This window comes from Euwallacea fornicatus, chromosome 9, assembly GCF_040115645.1.
Source record: "Euwallacea fornicatus isolate EFF26 chromosome 9, ASM4011564v1, whole genome shotgun sequence".
Lineage (NCBI taxonomy): Eukaryota > Metazoa > Arthropoda > Insecta > Coleoptera > Curculionidae > Euwallacea > Euwallacea fornicatus.
Genome location: NC_089549.1, coordinates 2,194,067 through 2,212,025, shown reverse-complemented (window position 1 = coordinate 2,212,025; position 17,959 = coordinate 2,194,067). Strand labels below are relative to the sequence as shown.

At 39.0% G+C, this 17,959-nt stretch overlaps 2 protein-coding genes across 2 annotated transcripts; one reads left to right on the top strand and one right to left on the bottom strand.

The window, feature by feature from the left end:
• On the bottom strand, window positions 1–4,329 carry LOC136341331 (alpha-amylase-like). The gene is made up of 5 exons (XM_066286208.1): window positions 4,119–4,329; window positions 1,448–1,593; window positions 1,215–1,396; window positions 621–1,163; window positions 1–565 (listed from the first exon to the last, which is right to left on the bottom strand). Exons 1-5 carry the CDS (start codon window positions 4,287–4,289, stop codon window positions 156–158), a joined length of 1,452 nt encoding a protein of 483 aa, XP_066142305.1. The 5' UTR covers window positions 4,290–4,329; the 3' UTR covers window positions 1–155.
• A 5,973-nt stretch (window positions 4,330–10,302) lies between these two features.
• LOC136341332 (pro-resilin-like) lies at window positions 10,303–17,921 on the top strand. Its single transcript, XM_066286210.1, has 6 exons — window positions 10,303–10,422; window positions 14,818–14,881; window positions 16,169–16,384; window positions 16,796–16,912; window positions 16,977–17,199; window positions 17,249–17,921. Exons 1-6 carry the CDS (start codon window positions 10,408–10,410, stop codon window positions 17,718–17,720), a joined length of 1,107 nt encoding a protein of 368 aa, XP_066142307.1. The 5' UTR covers window positions 10,303–10,407; the 3' UTR covers window positions 17,721–17,921.
• The last annotated feature ends 38 nt before the right edge of the window (window positions 17,922–17,959 follow it).

The window sequence follows — 17,959 nt, the reverse complement described above, 5'->3', positions numbered from 1 at the left end:
GAAATGGTAAGTTTTATTTCTCTTCAGATATTGATCTACATCATCAAACACGTTCGTTCTCTCTTCAAACATCATCAACGTTAAATAAATATGAATAAAGACGAAAAGGAACACGCTTGTATATCACAACAACATTATATTTGTTGTTCCAACATTTATAACTTAGAATTAATATGTATAGCAACTGCAGCTTCAAAATCTCCACTAAAGATCTGTACTTGAGCTTGACCTCCGCTCACAGTGACACTTTTACCAGTGCATTTACCATCGACAAAGCTACCAGAAACGACATCGCAATAGGTACCATCAGGCAGGTCAGTTGGAATGCTCGTGTCAATATCCCCTTGTATGGTAATGGCGATGAACCCTTTGTTACCTCTACTGAAAGCAATTTGATTGTCTCCTCCAACCCACCAGTTGGTCAGTTCAGTCCCGGATACCACATTTTTAAACTCGACCATGTTAAAGATTGGTGACCAACGATGTTGACAGATCCAGCCATTGGTGCAGGTACCATCTTCAGCAAAGTCTGGGCTGAGGATGTCGTCTCCATTTGCAGGGGGAGCTGAACGATTTAACTAATTGTAAGAATTGTTATTTGACATTGTTTTGAAACTTGCCTTGGTCACTATCATTAAAATCGTATGAAGACATGATTTTGGTAAGACCACCGTACGAGTGGGCTAGCATGAAAGCAATGGCAGCTTTGTAGAGCTTGTATTCCTTGTAGTTCAAGTAGCCTTGATTGGTTCTTTCAGTATCGTGGTTGTCTACGAATACTAAGGTGTCAGAACCATCCAAGAGCCCCCACTGCGTGCCCCAATTATTCAGGTACTTCAGAGGATTGGTTCCTCTGAAGCAGGGAGCAAGTTCAGCTCCATATTTAAACTCGCACACCCTTCCGAAGCTGGTATAATCAGTGTTGTCGATAGGATCAACTCCAGTATCAATAACCTCCTGGTAGAAGAGGGCTTTAGACCCTTTAGGGAAGAAATCAGTATTCAGCTCATTAATGCTTGAAAACATGGCTGATAGATCTTCTGGCCACATATGCTTGGCTGCATCGACTCGAAATCCGGCCACTCCAAGGCTGATAAGGTGGTTCATATATTTAACAATCTTCTCTCTTACGAAGGACTGACTTTGGTCAAGATCTTTTAGGCCTAATGAAAACAACCTAAAAACTATTATTGGTGAAAATGGAACAGGTTTACCTGAGAGTTCGCAATTTCTAATAGAAGCTGGGTCTTCATAATCGATTTCACAGGAGGTGTGGAAGTTGTCGTTGGTATAAGGAACTGCTGGATAGTTTTTGGATGATGGATCACAGGTATCTCCAGCAGTACCTTCGCCCGTTGACGTGGCCATGTGATTCACCACAAGGTCAGCGTAAATTCTGCGAATTTTGAATTGAACCAAAATCAAATTTCGTTTTAGTAATTATTACCTAATTCCGACGTTGTTGCAACGTTTAATCATGTCAGCCAATTCTGTCTCATTTCCAGATCTATTTTCCAATATATAACTTACTGGTTGGTATTTCTCCCACCACGGTCTGCCTTCAACCATTACATTCTCGCTGGGAGGGGAAATCTACACGTCCAAAGAGGAGAATGTTAAGAAGCGCTTATGGGACTTTTAAAGATAATTATTTTTAAATCGTGCAAAAGGGCAAAAATTGAGACACGTCATTATTGCGACTAAATTCATCTTGAGACGATGTTGTTTCCTTTAAGATTTCAAAGTACGATACATGTCAGCCTTGTGTGAGGAAGGATTCAAAATCACTCAAATTCTGTTCAAATTGAAAGTCCTCAAGTCACCTGAAATTTACAAGTTGCCTCGTGAGAATTTGAGAACTTACGAGAATTTGAGTATCCGTTAGTGCAGTGGGAGATAAGTTTTTGTCCCCTGCTAAGAGAAATCAAGCTAATCTAAGTACATATAAAAACATCCCTCTGAAGGAGGATTTTTGTTCCTAGCAGATGGAGACAAAGCAATAACTTGCGATAAAATGTTCCGCCTCTGGTTTTTTCAAACTTTTGTTATATGCATAGAAGCGACCATTAGAATGTTTGATCACAGGAGCGTATCAGCCAGTCATGAATCTATCTAGTGGATTTTAAAGTTCCTGAGAAGAAATTTTTATCCATTTATTTACTCCCATGGGAGAAAGTGCTCGAAATTTGGAAACTTTAAAAAATGAAATTATAGATCATATTCACAAAAAAGCTAATGTTTGGAAAAGAAGGCATATCAGGTAATTTAGAAAACACAAAGGATTATTGAGTTATTGAGGACAAAAAAATCTGAAATTATTTTCTCTCATGGCAAAGTGGTCCGCCTCTGGATTTCTTTTTCATTTGAATACTAGGTCTTGATATCTACAAAAACTGGATGTGTACCATTTAGGATCTGGCCCAGATTCCGATATCGTCTTCCAGATTCCGGTTTCGTATTCGGGTTACTAGTTCGAATTCCGATATCGGAAACCCATTCGGACTCCGGCTTCGTGATGGATTTCGGGTTTCAAGTTCAAGGTCCCGGAAAGGTTCCGAGCACCGCTTCCGTTATGGTTTCGAGTTCAGGTTACGATGTCATGTTCCGCCTTCGTGCTCCAAGTGCGTATTTCGTCCTGAAACCGAGGTCCCGTGCGGGTTCCAACTTCGGAGCCTTGTTCGAGTTTGCAATTCGGGTTCCGTGTTCGTGTATCGTCATCGGGTCCACAATCGGGACTCCGATTCGGAGTTCGGATAGCTAGTTCGGGTGCCAACTTCGGTATCCGATGTGGAAGCTCGGCTCGAGTGACGAGGTTAAAGTCCGGTTCGGGTCGGTTAGTCTACCGTTACCGTGCGGTTACCGAAGTACAGCGACGTCAGACCTGGTTAGCAGATGGATGGACGACCGCAGATAAAAGGGACCGGTCAACGCGAAAAGGAAATCTGCACTCGCGCCTTTCGGGAAAAAATGTACATTTCAGGTCATATAAAAGAGGAAGAGTTGAGGGGGAAACGTCAGAAGCGAATTAGAGAAAAGAATCGTATTTGAAGCTGATCGATAATCATCCCTCGGAGACAGTTCCGGGTCCGGAGAAGAAGGGTTCTCTTCCATTTTTGGGGTTTATCGTGGGTAGGCGCCTCGCCGAATCTGGCACTACCTGAACTACAGAACGTCAGGCCGGGCTCCACACTACCTTGCCGACAGGAGATCAATTCGTACCTTTTACAGTACCACCCGGCTTACAGACCTTGAAGCCGAGTGTCTTCCGGACCTTCATATGTACCAAAGGTGGTTGTTAGCTGCCCAGAGATGTATACAAAATTATTTGTTCCTTCTTGGAAAAAGCTGCTTCAGTATTGAAATATAAAAAAAATTTATGCACCCAAAAAAATTTGCGTTAAAGTCGTTACGTACTTATCGGGAACTTTTTTGATGATGCATAAGGGATATTTCGATATTTGTTGCGACCGAAGTTTGCGGGAACTTTTTCCTCGCTGGGAAAACGTTCCATTTCAGGATTTTTTCAGTAACTCACTTTTCGATTTTTTCCATATCAAATATGGCAAATTAAATATTTTGACAAACAGAGGCGTATCACCCTTTTTGCGAAATTTTTTGCGTTGCAAAAAGGAATTTTTCACATCTAAAAAATTCGTTGGTAACTCACAGGACTCTTTGAGTCGTACAGTTAGCAATAGCCCTCCGCCCTTCAGATGGTTCTCCTCCTGCTAAATTTTCTCAATATGAGAAAGAAGGGATCATTTTAGCGTAACTCTGATGTGCAAAAAGTGCTAAAAGGGGTGGATAGAAGGAAATGGAGATTTCGCGGCTAAGGGCACGCAGTTAATCCATGGATGGGATAAAAGTTTTCTCAGACGAATTTGAATAGTTATCTTGACTAATCTTAAATATAATATATTTGATATTTTTTCCATACGCGCATTTGGTATTGACGAGGTCTTGGGAATGCAGAAAATTTACATCACACTCATATATCTTTTTTCAAAGCATCAATTAGAAACTTATGAGCTGTTGAAGCTCAGTATTAAAAATCCCAAGCTCGCTCATTCGCCAGCTAATTGTATTTTAATACCCATGCAGTTTGCAAGAATAAGTACCTGAACACCTGCGAATCCTTTCTTGCTCAACCAATTCTCGCATTCAGCGGCAATATCGGACCATTTCCATTCAAACAAGTGCACTATGGTATTCTTTCCTTCGAGAAAATGGGGTTCGTGCTGGGCCAGAGCCGCACTGGCACACAAAACTAAGACAAACACCACCTTCATGTTGCTCTATTTTAAAACAATTAGATTGATTAAATGAGATATTTCTCATAAATACTTATATGGAGTTGTTTTTTGCTGTTTATCGTCGAGAACGTTCTTATTATTTTATCAACCTGAGTGGTTTTCAAGTGCTGGTTTCTCTATAGCGATACGGTGTGGTACTCATATGGTTCTGATTTAGGCATTTTTCTTGCCAATATTGTGGTTTAATTTTCTAAATAACTTCCCTCAGACAGAAACCTAGAGACATGAATAGCGTATAATTACGATTCTGTGTTGGCTAAGATCACGATATGGCAATTGGAATTTTCAAGAAACTAAATTAACGGTCTCGAACTTTATATCCGTTGGCCTGATTTCAAACGTTTTTCATTTTCAATGGTTGCTAAAGACCAGTCCATGAAATTATTTTTAATGCCGCTAACGCAGTTCAAACGTGTGTTATGCGCTCGATTTGAAGCAGTTTCCTCCAAAACAAAGACTTTTCAAAATCCGCGTTCAATACTATACAGGGTGTCCCAAATGCGCCACTGGCGTCTCCTAAACGGTGAGAGCCACGAGGTCCGTGAATTGTGATGACAGCCTCTTTTAGGCCGAAACGCTGGAAAATGTTCTCATCATCGAAAGGCCCTTAGCGAGTACTTTCAAAATATGCCAATATTTATCTAGGGCCGTATTAAACGAAAGAAAAAAAATTGGGGTCACTATCTCGAAAACTAAGACAACTATAAAATTTAGAAAATCGCACGTGTCGAGAGCCCAAAAAAGCGCAAAACTCTCGTCGGAAACAGTTCATTGTAAAATCTTTAGTTTTCGATTTATCACGAAAATTCAACATGGGCGTCTCCCAATTATCCCCAACATCGCGGAAAATAAGAAAAAGTTGGCAATACTGCGTTCGAGTATTAACTAAGTCCCAGGTTTGACACATTTTCCTTAATTTGGCCGACCTCGTAGCTCTCACCGTTTAGAAGATAACAATGGTGTCTAGTGGCATTTCGGACCCCCTGTATAAGTAGTAAGTATAGTGATATATGCATGCAAAGCAAATCCTTTTCTCATGCACACGTACATTTCGTGTGTGTTAAGCATAACAAAACGCGTGAGAAATTAAAGTGTTATATTGCCACCGGAGAATAAAGGAGACCCATGTTAATTTGCCAATAAGAGCTCTTGGTCAATGCCAGTGATGTTTTATTAGATTTTGCTTGGAAACGTTGCACATATACTCCCTTGTATGTTAATAACGGTTTAGAATTAGTTGAAATTATTTACTCTGCGCTGTGAAGGACATAGGGACTGAAACGCAATTAAGGATATTGCATAGAGAGTTATCTGAGACCAGTCGAAGAATTGAGAGAAATCTAAAAGTGCTATAAAAATATGCTGTTCATACTTCAAAGAGCGTCAAAAAGAGAAATGCATCTACTTACGCCCTGTATAAATCTGTGGTCTTCGTGATCTGTACAGTTCATAAAATTGCCGCAGTTTATGAGATAATGACTTCGAAATTTGAACGTACAGTCGTCCTCAGGTTCTGCACGGTCAGAAATTAAAAATCATGAAGAAAATCTATTGTCAGGTTGATCAATCTTTGCAATTTTTGTTGTGTTCTTCTTGGTATCCAAAGTGAATTACTACCTCCAGCAGATCCCGTGAGGCATACCATAGACGTGTGAGAGTCGGGAAGTTTCCCATCCGCCTGTGGACCATTTTCTTTTGTTTTAAACTTCGACATATGTACTGGAGGGCAACAACCAGGAAAACTTCACATTGACCAGGCGAGTTGTGAGTTTCGGTTCAGCCGCCCATTCTGAGACCGACGCCGCTTGCAGCCGCTCATTCTGACGTAGACAGTACAGTGGCGCCTGAGAAGGCGCCGTGGCAGACCCCACGCAGATCTAACTCGTGTAGGTATTATAAACTGGAGATCTCGGGGGAATAAAACAGGTAGAGAAAGAACTTCAAATAAAATGATTTGAAGAGACACATTGGAATGAAATGGAAGAACATGACGGCAAACATAGAAGAGTGGAAGAGAATGGGGGAGGCCTATGTCCGAAGATCAACTGGAGAAGACTCAATAGATAGATAGATGGATGGGAAATCTACGTGCTCTTACGTTTTCTAGACTCATGGATACCTTTGCCATCCCAAAGTCTTTGTTTGGCTTTTCTAAACTTTTCACAGCTTTACTATTACTATATCTCAACAATGCCTAAGTCGGGGATTTGCATGCAGCACTATCACATCCTGCGGTTAACGTGCTGGCTCCCTTTTTCCGAGCACACTGTATGTGCGGTACTCAAATATCCATTAAGATCTAAGATATCGCAGCATATATTAAACTTTTGCGAAACTAATTAATTCGTCAGGTCACTTATCATTAATAAATATCGATCGGTACTTGAATTCTAGTTCTAAGTTCGATGCCTTTACATGATACTTGAGAAGCGTCAGCTTTATTAAGCACTTCAGGTGCGCTCTAAGTAGATTTATCACACTTGCTGTATAAAAGTAGTGATCTTTTGATAGGGTGAATCTTCGCTGAAATCTTCAAATATTGGACATTTTAAGGGTGTTACTGCCGACCGCTTTGCGATAAGAAAAAGATGATTTTACACTTCGTTTGTAGCTTATAACATTTGTATTTGAGACGTTAAGCTGCTTCTCCAGGGGCTAGAGGAAAACGCATTTGCGTGTGTGATAGATAACGAAAGAAGGGGTATGAAAATAATGAAATTATTTGAAAATTATCAGGCACAATACGAGTGTGGTCCGACGCAAGTCCAGTTTTAAGTGCGAGAATGATTTAGTATATCGAGGATGCTAAAATAAATGGAAATGGTACGATACAAAGGGACCAGGTAATTGATTTTTTGTTTTTTTTTTTTTAATTAAAATTTATGAAAATTTGAATATTCGCTTTTCATTCAATTTTCACCGTTTCGCCGTTCGATTTTAGCTTCAACCTTTTAGAAAAAAAAATTAAAACATAATTAATATAAAAGCATAAAAGTAATTTTCTCGAAGGCAGTTCAGGTTGTGCGTAGCGCATGACAATTAAAAAATGGCGTAAACACTAAGGAGGACTGAGAAATAATACGATAAAAAGGGATTTTCCCGCGAAAAAATTGGCCTCATGGCCAAACCTATTTTTGCCCAACCTGTATAAATTCCAAAAAGTGTTACAAGGTACCGTATTAGCCTTTAATTTTTCTGTGAACTTTTTTTGAATAGTCGCCTTGTAACACTTAAAAAAATTCACCCTGTATACCCTAGACAAAGATAATAAATTCGCTGCATGAATGACCTCGAGGAGCCGCTTCGCTGCAATAGGAACCAATAGCTTTTAGTCACCTTAAGGAGTTATTAATAAAAACCTTTTCCTGCTAAATATTTTATTAAAAAATTACTTTATGATGCATCACTATTACTACCATTATAGTTCCAGGACAATATCCTTGAAGGAGAATGAAAATGAACAAAAATTGCCCATTATTAGCCTAATTGAAGCGATATTTATTAGGCTTAATTGCCGCTATCGTCGACACCTTAAACAATCATCGAGTTCTTTCACAAAAATGACTTAACGTAAGACATTTTTTTTGTTAGCGCTATATTATTATGTAAAAACTTCCCGACGAGCAAACACACCATTATTGGCAACTATTATGTTTTATGACTATTTTAATACGAAGCTGACGTTATTCTTGCTAATATTATTGATGAGCAAAATGGTGAAGATGCCACAAAAATTAAATAGAGAATTTGACCGTCGGAATGCAGAATTGAGCACCAAATCATCACTATAAGCATCAACTTGCCCACTTACTAATTGCATTAGCAGAAGTGCCAATATCTTAATCTATAGAAATCTAAACTGTGCAAGACCCCATGAATAAAGTGCTCTTCACAATCGAAAAATAGCAGCATAAGGTGTTTGTTTTTAATCTTCCTAAATATTTTAACAACCTTAATAAATAAATATTTGTTTATATTTCGTTGGGTGGACCATTAATAATAAGCCAAGGTATTTGCAGGTGTCAAGAAGCGTTTGAGTGGATTTTTGAAACACTTAAATAAATTGAAACCTTAATTAAGATATAAATTGTGGGCGTTTTGTTTGTCGAATGATGCGAAATAAATTCAACGAAAGATGAGGGGAAACATTCATATTCGAAATGACGAGATAAGAGCGAGATTGTCATCTGCAATAAAATACTTCATAATAGGAATTTTCTATGAGCATCTACATCACATATCTAACTAGCCTAAATTGAGAGTATTTTTCACATCCAGTATTGGACTTAAATAGAAACTGGTTTTTAGTTGTGCTGCCTCTTTCAGTTTAGGAGATATGTGGTCGCTTTAGGACGTGCTCGCGAAGCCGATCTGGCCGAACCTTACGTAAAATGTCCGTTGGAAATTCGAAGGTGAAATGGAAATTATTGTGAAAGGTGGCAACTTTCATAATAATTTCGAATAGAAAGGCTAAAAATTAAATTTTCCGTCTCTTCAAATTTTTTTCGTCACTCGCTTACTCCTTGAACCTGTCGGGATAAAAGACCGAAGCTTCAAATTTCATAAAAACATACTTTTTCCTTTTAGCATTACGATTACTAACGACAGGTATTTTTTCACTTGTTAGATACATCTAATGGTTCGGCAGCTCCGCTCTTCAAACATATAAAAGAACTACTTACAAGTCTAGATCCGTGAATTAGCACATGAACGCCGAGAAGTCTGCTATGTACCTGCCCTACATAGACGGGATGTCTTTCTGAAACAAACCCTAAATGTGCGGTTTTAATGGATCATAAATGACACAGGATGATATGGGGTTTACACACAACCGAGCACCAGCACATTTGAACTTAGTCTCGCGTCAATGTTGGATAACTTATCAAGATCACAAATTGGCGGAAACTGTTCTTACTTATGGCCGGCCGGACAGCCGGATTTGCAACCACTGGATTTTTTTTCTGAAGGGATATCTGAAGTTACTAGTTTACGCTAGTTCGATGGAAAATCAAAAGTCTAAGAAATTGGACAATTGATCGGTTTAAGACAAAGTGCCAGATTCATACGTCCTAGCTCGCCATTTTGTGAAAATGTGTTTTCGCAAAACATTTTCCTGAACTTGATCCTAGGAATATCCCTTCAAAGTTGCTCCGTGTGTTTCTTTTTATTGTATTTAAAAAGAGAATTTCATGAATCACATTCATTGCTCAGACAACTAGGGAAATTATAGCGATAATTGCACTGGCGTAAATTACCACGATAATTCGCCAGTGATTGCGTCAACGTAACGATGAGAAACCCGCTTTGTCGCGATATATCAAACTTAACAAATGAATGAAATTTTTTAGTTCTAACTTGCATAAAGGATGTAACTAAAATTGCAACGTTTGAGGACTTTCCTGCTCAGATAGATTTCCGAGTTTCCGGAAAAAAAATGTTTGATATCGGTAACGATCACGAACTAGAAACCCTTCAAGTAATCGGAAAAGAGGGATTCGGACGATTGAAATTCGCCACAATGAGGAGAATGGGGAAAAGCAGGGAAGTTTCCAGTCAGTAAGCTCTTTTTAAGCCAATCCGAAATTAATGATTTGAAACGCAATGTAAAAATGATCTAATTGAAGAATAACAGGGAATTTGAGGAGGATTAGGAAGAAAAAAAACTAAAAGGTGCTTCAGGTAACTGAAAAATTTACTGTTTTGGAGATATAAGCAATTAAGAAGAGAACCGTTAAAAATTATTAAAGTGATTGTTCATTACTTTCCCTGCTATTATCTTCGTACTCCTTTTTGCGAATCTCATACATCCTTATCGAAGTACTTAAAAAAAAGCACCTTTTTCCCGTAAAACAACTCTTGAACTTGAAGACAATTTGCTGTTTGTGATTCTCAAATCAACCAAGCCGAGACCTTCAAAATTGCCCCATCTTGATCATCACTGATGAAGATTCGTCTCCATTGCTTTCACTTTCCGAGCTTCGCCAAAATATATATAAATGAAGCACCGAAGTTGCTCATCAACACAAACCAGCGGATCTTCAATAAGTCTGCAATTTTTCTAATTACTAGTTTTTACGAGTGTGCATTCGCAGTCATGCGTTGTTACGTGGTAAGTGATGTCCGATTAGTGTTTAGCTCTGATGACCCCAAAAGGAGGATTGTGGATTTTCACAAGTGTTTTGATAATCGTGTTCGGGTTATTGATATTTTTTTGAATTTTGAAAAATAATTTTTCCTTTTAGAAAATTTAGTAGTAGCGGAAAATCACACGGCCTTAACAATTTCAGCGGCAGCAGCATCGCTTCTCAATCATACCCCAGTTAAGTGCGCTCAAGAGTAGTGTTGTCGGGTTCGCTCTTTTTGAAACATTTTGGTAATATAAATTTTCATGTCTCTGTCATTTTTAAAATTTATGCTCTACTTTAACAGGCAATTTTAAATCAATAAACCACACAGGTATTCCATAGTGAAAATCTTGTAGGACAATTTTCAGCGTTATTGAGGTCCTCCGTGTTACATTTTTCTAATACTACCAAGAATTTTTATCTTCATTTTATTTCAGTGAGTTGGTTTAGTTGGTTTTTTTACCTTTTATACTAAAATATTTAGAAATTGATAATTTTTACATTTCAAAAATGTTCCGCAAACCCATTTGTTTAAATTGGTTCCTGGCTAGATTCGCAATTTCGATGAACGTTGCCCTCAGAGTAAGCTTGCCAGAACTGCGACGAGCAGATACTCAATGCCAACATATCAAAGTCCTGGCAGCTTTACCAACCGGATAAGCTCTGGAAGCGCCGAAACAAAGACGCGAATTGGCCAGTTTCGCGGTTTCCACGGAAACGATCCTCCTGTGGCTTTCGGGAGCCATTAAAATCGTTTTTCATTCACGTAAATTTTCTTCCCGATAGGGTAAATCGAATTTGACCGTCCCATGGGCTTTTCCAATATGAAATTTCAACAATTATTCCACAAATTTTGAAGTAAGAAATTTTCAAACCGCTAAACTTTCAAATTGTTTTCAACAGAAAAACGTTTGCGCGGTCTTTAAAGTTCCTTTGAAGTCTCGAACTCGAAGCTAAAAGCAACAAAGCTCAATCGGTGAGCTCTATTATTCGTTTATTTGAATATCTAAAACCAGGTTTCATCGATATTCTTTTTCTCGCTTCGCTTCATTACTCTCGTTACTTAAATAACTCTCAGTACCTCGTGGGAAAAATAGAATATTCTACGAACTATTTGACGAACTTTAAAGTGAGCCCATAAAAATGTTCAGTGCTTTGGAAAGTTTGAAAATTGCCTGCCATATGAAATTATTCTTGGGCCTGAAAGAGTGTCAAGGAGACCATTGCAGCTTTGTAGGCGTTTTTTTGAATGTGCAAAAATCAGATTTGACGTCTGTCGCTTCCAACAATTTTCGCAATTAGTTTGTCGTTGCTTTTGAGTTAAAACACTGCGATTTTCTCAAATTAATTTAAACTGAAAAAATCCGGCTTTCAAGATTTTATGTTACATGCGGCAACGTTGCTTTCGCAGAAATTTTAAAAAACAAAAACTAACCGCATTGTTACCAATTTCAGCCTAATCGTATCAGTTGAGATGTCACATACACGTACCTCGTCAGGTAATTGTGACAAGTTTCCGTGGAACTGGCAGGAATACCGAAATAAAATTACGTGCAATCCCTGAAAAATCATAAGGAACCAAGAAACAATTTCTCAATGTCTCTCAAATATTCTTCAACAGGAGGACCTGCTTATGTCTAAAGTGCCCGAAAATTCTAAAAATCTAGAGCTTTTTTTGTAGATAAATTTCATCAGAAATATCTTATTGTTTTTTTCTGAGGATTTTTGTGGGTCATGTGGCAACGCCTCTTACGGACCTTAGATCCAATTTACGTTAAAAAAACAAGACTTCTTTGGTCTACACTAACATCAATGTGTAAAATTATCTCGAAAATCAAGCGCACTCTTTAAAATCACTCGTTGCCTTTCATTTAGATTATAAAATCTTTGTTTTCGAAGGTCCTTCATCCCATTTGGCAACGCAGCTTTGACGGATTTGTCTAAAATTAAAATCTAAGAATGCTGTTGCCATTTTCCCTCAATCAATGTAACTAAGTATCATCATCTTAATGACTTTTTTGTATGTAGTAAATATTTTGAAATACATATTGTAATAGCCGCAGATGCCAGTTACGTCAATTTCGTATGATTTACGTAGCTTCTGCATCAGTAATACATGTTCATCAGCAGATGTATGATGAACATCATTTTGATGTCAACTTTCTACCAAAATTCATATGCCCTTGTTAATATTCTTTGCTCGTTTCGCAAGCCCAGTTAACCTCATCAAACCGAGTTTGATCTTCCCTATCACTCTATATAATCTTGTTAGAGTCATCTTTGCTCTAACCTCCTTAACTTTGTTTCGCTCCAAGTCGGGGGCAAAGATTGGTGAAAATAGGGTCTAATGTTCTAGCGAGGTATTAAATTTCTACGATAATTTTTAGCCAAAATAATTTCCCAAAGAGATAAATCTCTTTCTCTTTGGGAACCATTCACGAGGATCATTTCGTGAAGACAAATGAAGAAAGTGCAATTAAATTTATTGTCGTTTAATTGGGTAAATTTATTTACCAAACGACGTTTTAATGTCGATGTCTAAGTGTCGTTTACATCACTCTCTGAAGAAACTGCTGCGGGCTTGAAATTTTGAACGGAAAAGGTATTTTTCTGAAATGGCGCCCCCAAAGCGCCCCCAAATTTTCCCTTGTCAAGTGGAAAAATTGTCCATTGTTAGGCATTCACGTTAAACACTGGTTTCTTATACGTCGTCTCCTCTCGTACTTCCTCAATTTATTCAAACATCACAGAAATTACTATACAGTCTCGTATTTCTCTTCGGCAACGACTAAAAGTAAAAGTACTTAAACTAAACACGTATAACACAATACACATAATGAAATAATCTAGATGTTGGACTAATTGCGGAGACAGTTAAAATGCCATTATTACCTTTCTTTTCAATGGTAAAGAACGTTACGGTTCTGGGAACCAACTTTAAAATTCAAATAATTCATGTTCCGATCTTGGGAAGAATGTCAATGACACTCTACGTCGGGGTAAAATCTATTTCGAGCCAGCTTTGACGCTCAAAATCGTTGATTCTTTGAGGAGTCAAACTGAAGAATAATATATTAAAATAGAGCTAATGTTTAATAAAATCACGGTGGACTTTCAAAATCGCTCATTTTTAAACGCACATCAAATAGTCGCCTTGAGGTTTTTCTCTAATTGAGAGTGGATAGGGCTGAAACTGGGCAGGGGCGCAGAGCATTTTTCTCTTGAGTTACAGCTGCTTTGAGACGGTCTCAGTACAGTTGCTTCGTACGTACTGCTGCAGCACGCCACTGTCTTTTGTCAACCATGTCAATTTTTTAAAGATAAACATGAAATAGCACTAGACTCACTACAACAGAGGTGTAGAATATTTTTACCCTGAAATAAAAAAAAGTCCAAGACTTCCCCCTACGGAACGGTCATCATTTCTCGTTTTCAGTGGCCGCTTTGAGTCCGGGCCTCGCCAGGTCCACTGTCTCTGATAAAATCAAGGGGATTTTTGCCACGCAAAGCAGCAATGAGAAAAATTGTCGAATCACTTTTTGACGACTTCACTTTGTTCATTTCGTCATTAACCCACAGGTTGTGACGGTTGCTCCGGACCAGCTGTGCAGGAACACTTTTCTCCACAGAACGCGTTCAATTAATTAATAATTGCAACGAATGGAGTCCCATTAATTAACCGACCCAATTTGCTCAACTCCTGCAATGCAATACATAATAATTAATTGAGTTCCCACATTCAAACAATTTACAAAATTAACAAGAGCTTTACCAACAGTTGCGATCCAAATATTTGTGTAATAGTAACACAAACTAGTATTTTACACAAGTGTACTCTCCCCATATTTACCCTGTTCTGTTACATCTTTATTAAAACCTACTTAGCACCTACAGAGGTCGGACGCAAGCACTCTAACCGTTTATGAAATTTAATATAGTGTTGTTTGTCTTAGTGGCAAAATTGTGTCGTTTTATGTTTATAGATATCGCAAAAATTTATTTACGATTTTTACCTGCAATCGGTTACGACACATGGACTCCTAATGGCGATATTTTAATTAGTTGGACCTCCAAAGAAAGTGGGTCTCCAAGATAAGAAATTAATCGTTGCAAATGGTGGATTTGATGTAGGTGTTGATTTTTTTACGATACTCACTTAGAGTGGTATTAAACACAAGGTCGTGTAATATTTCATCACTACCCTGCCATTACAGGATTCGATGGACGTTTGAATATATGGAAATTGCTATTTAGGTACTCCACGTATTAATTAGAGTTCATCTTCAATCTTCAATGCCGGGACTTACATTGGATGAATTGCCATTCATTGCGACATGCATCAAATAAATTCTCTTAATAAGGCTTTTTTTCTCTTTTAGGTAACTCTCACACTTTGCACTCTTCTCTCTTCATCCCATGCGGCTCGCCTGCAAAAGCGTGACGGTAAGTCGGTAAACACCCATTATTTTCTCTATATATTTTCAAATATGGTTATTATTGCTTTGTAGACTTTACGTAACGCAAAAAGAAAAACTGTGATGCAATGTGAGAGATTCGACTATATTTGGCGTTCGCTTTAGTGGAACGTCTTTGCTTTCATCGTCTTAGTCATAAATTTCGTTAGTAAAGGGGAGATGCCGTAGATATTAACCGGCAATACATTTCTTGACAATTTCAAATTAAATCCAGAGAATTTGATGTATATAATGTGCACCTTTTGTTCCCGGAATGCAATCTTGAATAGGAGAGAAAGTACGATTTTGGACGTGTCAATGCATATCTCATAACTCGGATATTAAATTTGCACAGTCACGATGTGATTTCAGGTCTAAAATCTCATAACATCATTCATACGATTAATGAGTCGATGCTCTCTGAGCATTTTTAATCGCTTGTTGGTTTTTATTTATTTATTGATTATCAGGAAAAGGATGATTTTCAATATCGCTCTCTCGAAGACGTAGTTGTTTATGAGTTCTTAAATCGGACCAAGAATATCTTGCAACTGCTCCCCTTAGGATTTGCGCGATCGGACATGAGAGAAAACTTAAACTTTCCTCGGACTTAGACACATTTCAAAATTTTTCCACGAACCTTCGTAAAATTTTCTAAATCCGAAGGTGGATTCTCGTGCAGCGCGAAGCGGCGATTTTCCAACACGTCTAGTAATCCGTAAAATGGAGTTAAGAGCTTTTCAATGGAATTTTCTTAGGGCAACTGTTGGCGAAAATGTGATTACGCCAGAATGGTGGTGAGATTTGCCTTTCAAAACCTAATCCTAGAGTAAATATTGCACAATCAGGATTTTTTCTTTAAGCGATAGAACAACGATACAATCCATTCCTTTATAACGCTTTGTCACCGTCATGAAACCCACAAATCATAACCACTTCCGATGTATGATAATGAAGCAGTATCTATTTACGTATTCAGCGGCATTCCTAATAGAGATATAAATAAATAATTAGACATTTTTCACTGTTAGTTCCTAATAAATCAAAACCTGACACCACCTTAACCAGACTTAAGAAAAGTGGTAGTGGCGCTGATGAATCTTCCTCACACGCCATGCGCCAGTCGGAATGCTAATAGGTTCATTAGCCTTGGGCAATCAGTTTCTATTTATCTTTTAATGAAAAACATCAGGTTTTAGTACTATTAAAATACACTAAATGACTTCTTTATTGTTATGCATGACAGGAGTAATTTATGATAGCACAACTTTTCTAGCACCGCTAGGCGGGGGCTACCCCTCTGGCAGGCCTGGAGGCAGCTACCTTCCTCCATCCAATGGAGGCGGCTTTGGAGGAGGAGCACCCTCTTCGAGCTATGGAGCGCCGCCAGCTCCGGCTTCTCAATATGGAGCACCAGCTGCACCACCCTCTTCAAGCTACGGCGCTCCTTCTTCCGGAGGCAATGGCGGAGGTTTCGGAGGCGGTTTTGGAGGTAAATTTAAGTTTGACCTCAATGTCTAACCTTTAGGATTCAAGTTATTTTGTAACAGTATTTTTATTACGCAAGTTCAACATGTTTTACCAATATCAATTAAGCCAATTATTACAATCGTGCTTTATTGATGGTAAAAACGTGTTCTGGTAATGAACTTGTTGAACATATTGCGTAGCGTAGATTCGCACCTTTAGGCAGAAGCCGAATCTTACGAGTGAACTTATTCAATCAGAACTAAGAACTTCTTCATTTACGAAACTCCAAAAAATTTAATTCTTCGTTTGCTTCATGGAAATAATCGTCAGTGAACATTAGCATTTTTTTTTGGTTTTCATAAAAATTACCTTCCTGATAAAATTATCAGTCCCTTAAGCTACTAGCCCTAATGATGTTTAAAACCAAATCAAGGTGGCGCACCATCCGGAAGCTACGGCGCCCCTCAATCTCCCAGCTCCAGCTACGGAGCCCCAGCTCAAGCTCCCTCTTCAAGCTATGGCGCTCCTTCCTCAGGCAATGGTTTTGGAGGTCGATATTTTCCCTCAAAGTTAAATTGGAATGAAACGTTACATATCTTTATTTCCTTTAACAGGAGGTTTTGGCGGTGGAGCCCCATCATCCAGCTATGGAGCTCCCTCTTCAGGATTCGGAGGTAATGGCAGAGGAAGGTCGAACGGCAACGGACACGGTAATGGAAATGGACACGGTAATGGAAATGGACACGGTAATGGAAATGGACACGGCAGCAGCGGCAGTGGTCTGAGCCAGTACCTACCACCCTCCACCAGCTACGGCACCCCTGTGGGACCCTCCAGGTAAGCAACCCCATTTAGATTCTTTGACTACTAGAACCTTTTTTCTTAGACCGTCCGGCCCCTCTAAGCCGTCCGGTTCTTACGGAGCCCCCTCAAGGCCTTCTAGCTCTTACGGAGCTCCATCAAGGCCGAGCCCGTCCTACGGCGCCCCAACATCTGGTAACGGTTTCGGATCTTCAGGAGGTTTTGGAGGGGGTGCCCCATCAGGCAGCTACGGAGCCCCGCAAGCCCCTTCATCCAGCTATGGCACTCCTGCCCGAGTTCCTTCATCTAGTTACGGAGCTCCCTCGTCCGGCAGTTTCGGAGGAGGTGCTCCAAGCTCCAGCTACGGCGCTCCATCTTCTGGCAGCAGCTTTGGAGGAAATGGAGGATACAGTTCCGGTGGATTTGGAGGATCATCCTCAGGCGGATTTGGGGGTTCGTCCTCAGGCGGATTTGGAGGTTCCTCGTCGGGTGGATACAGCTCGGGAGGAAATGGAGGTGGCCAGAACTACGACAGCAACGGCGGATATGTTTATTGATCATTTTTCAGTCAAGATGGTTTTGTAAATAAACTTTAGAATATTTATTTCATAGTCTCACGCAGTGAGGGAAAGAGTTACCATATTTTAAGTTTTGTATAACATAGCCAGTATTTAGAGTTTAGCTTGAACAGTATTGAAAATGAAATAAATGATTTTTGTAAATTTATCAAATTTGGTATAATAAAAATATGATTTTAATTTTGTGTTTTATTCGTCGGATAAAGGAAAGTTTATGA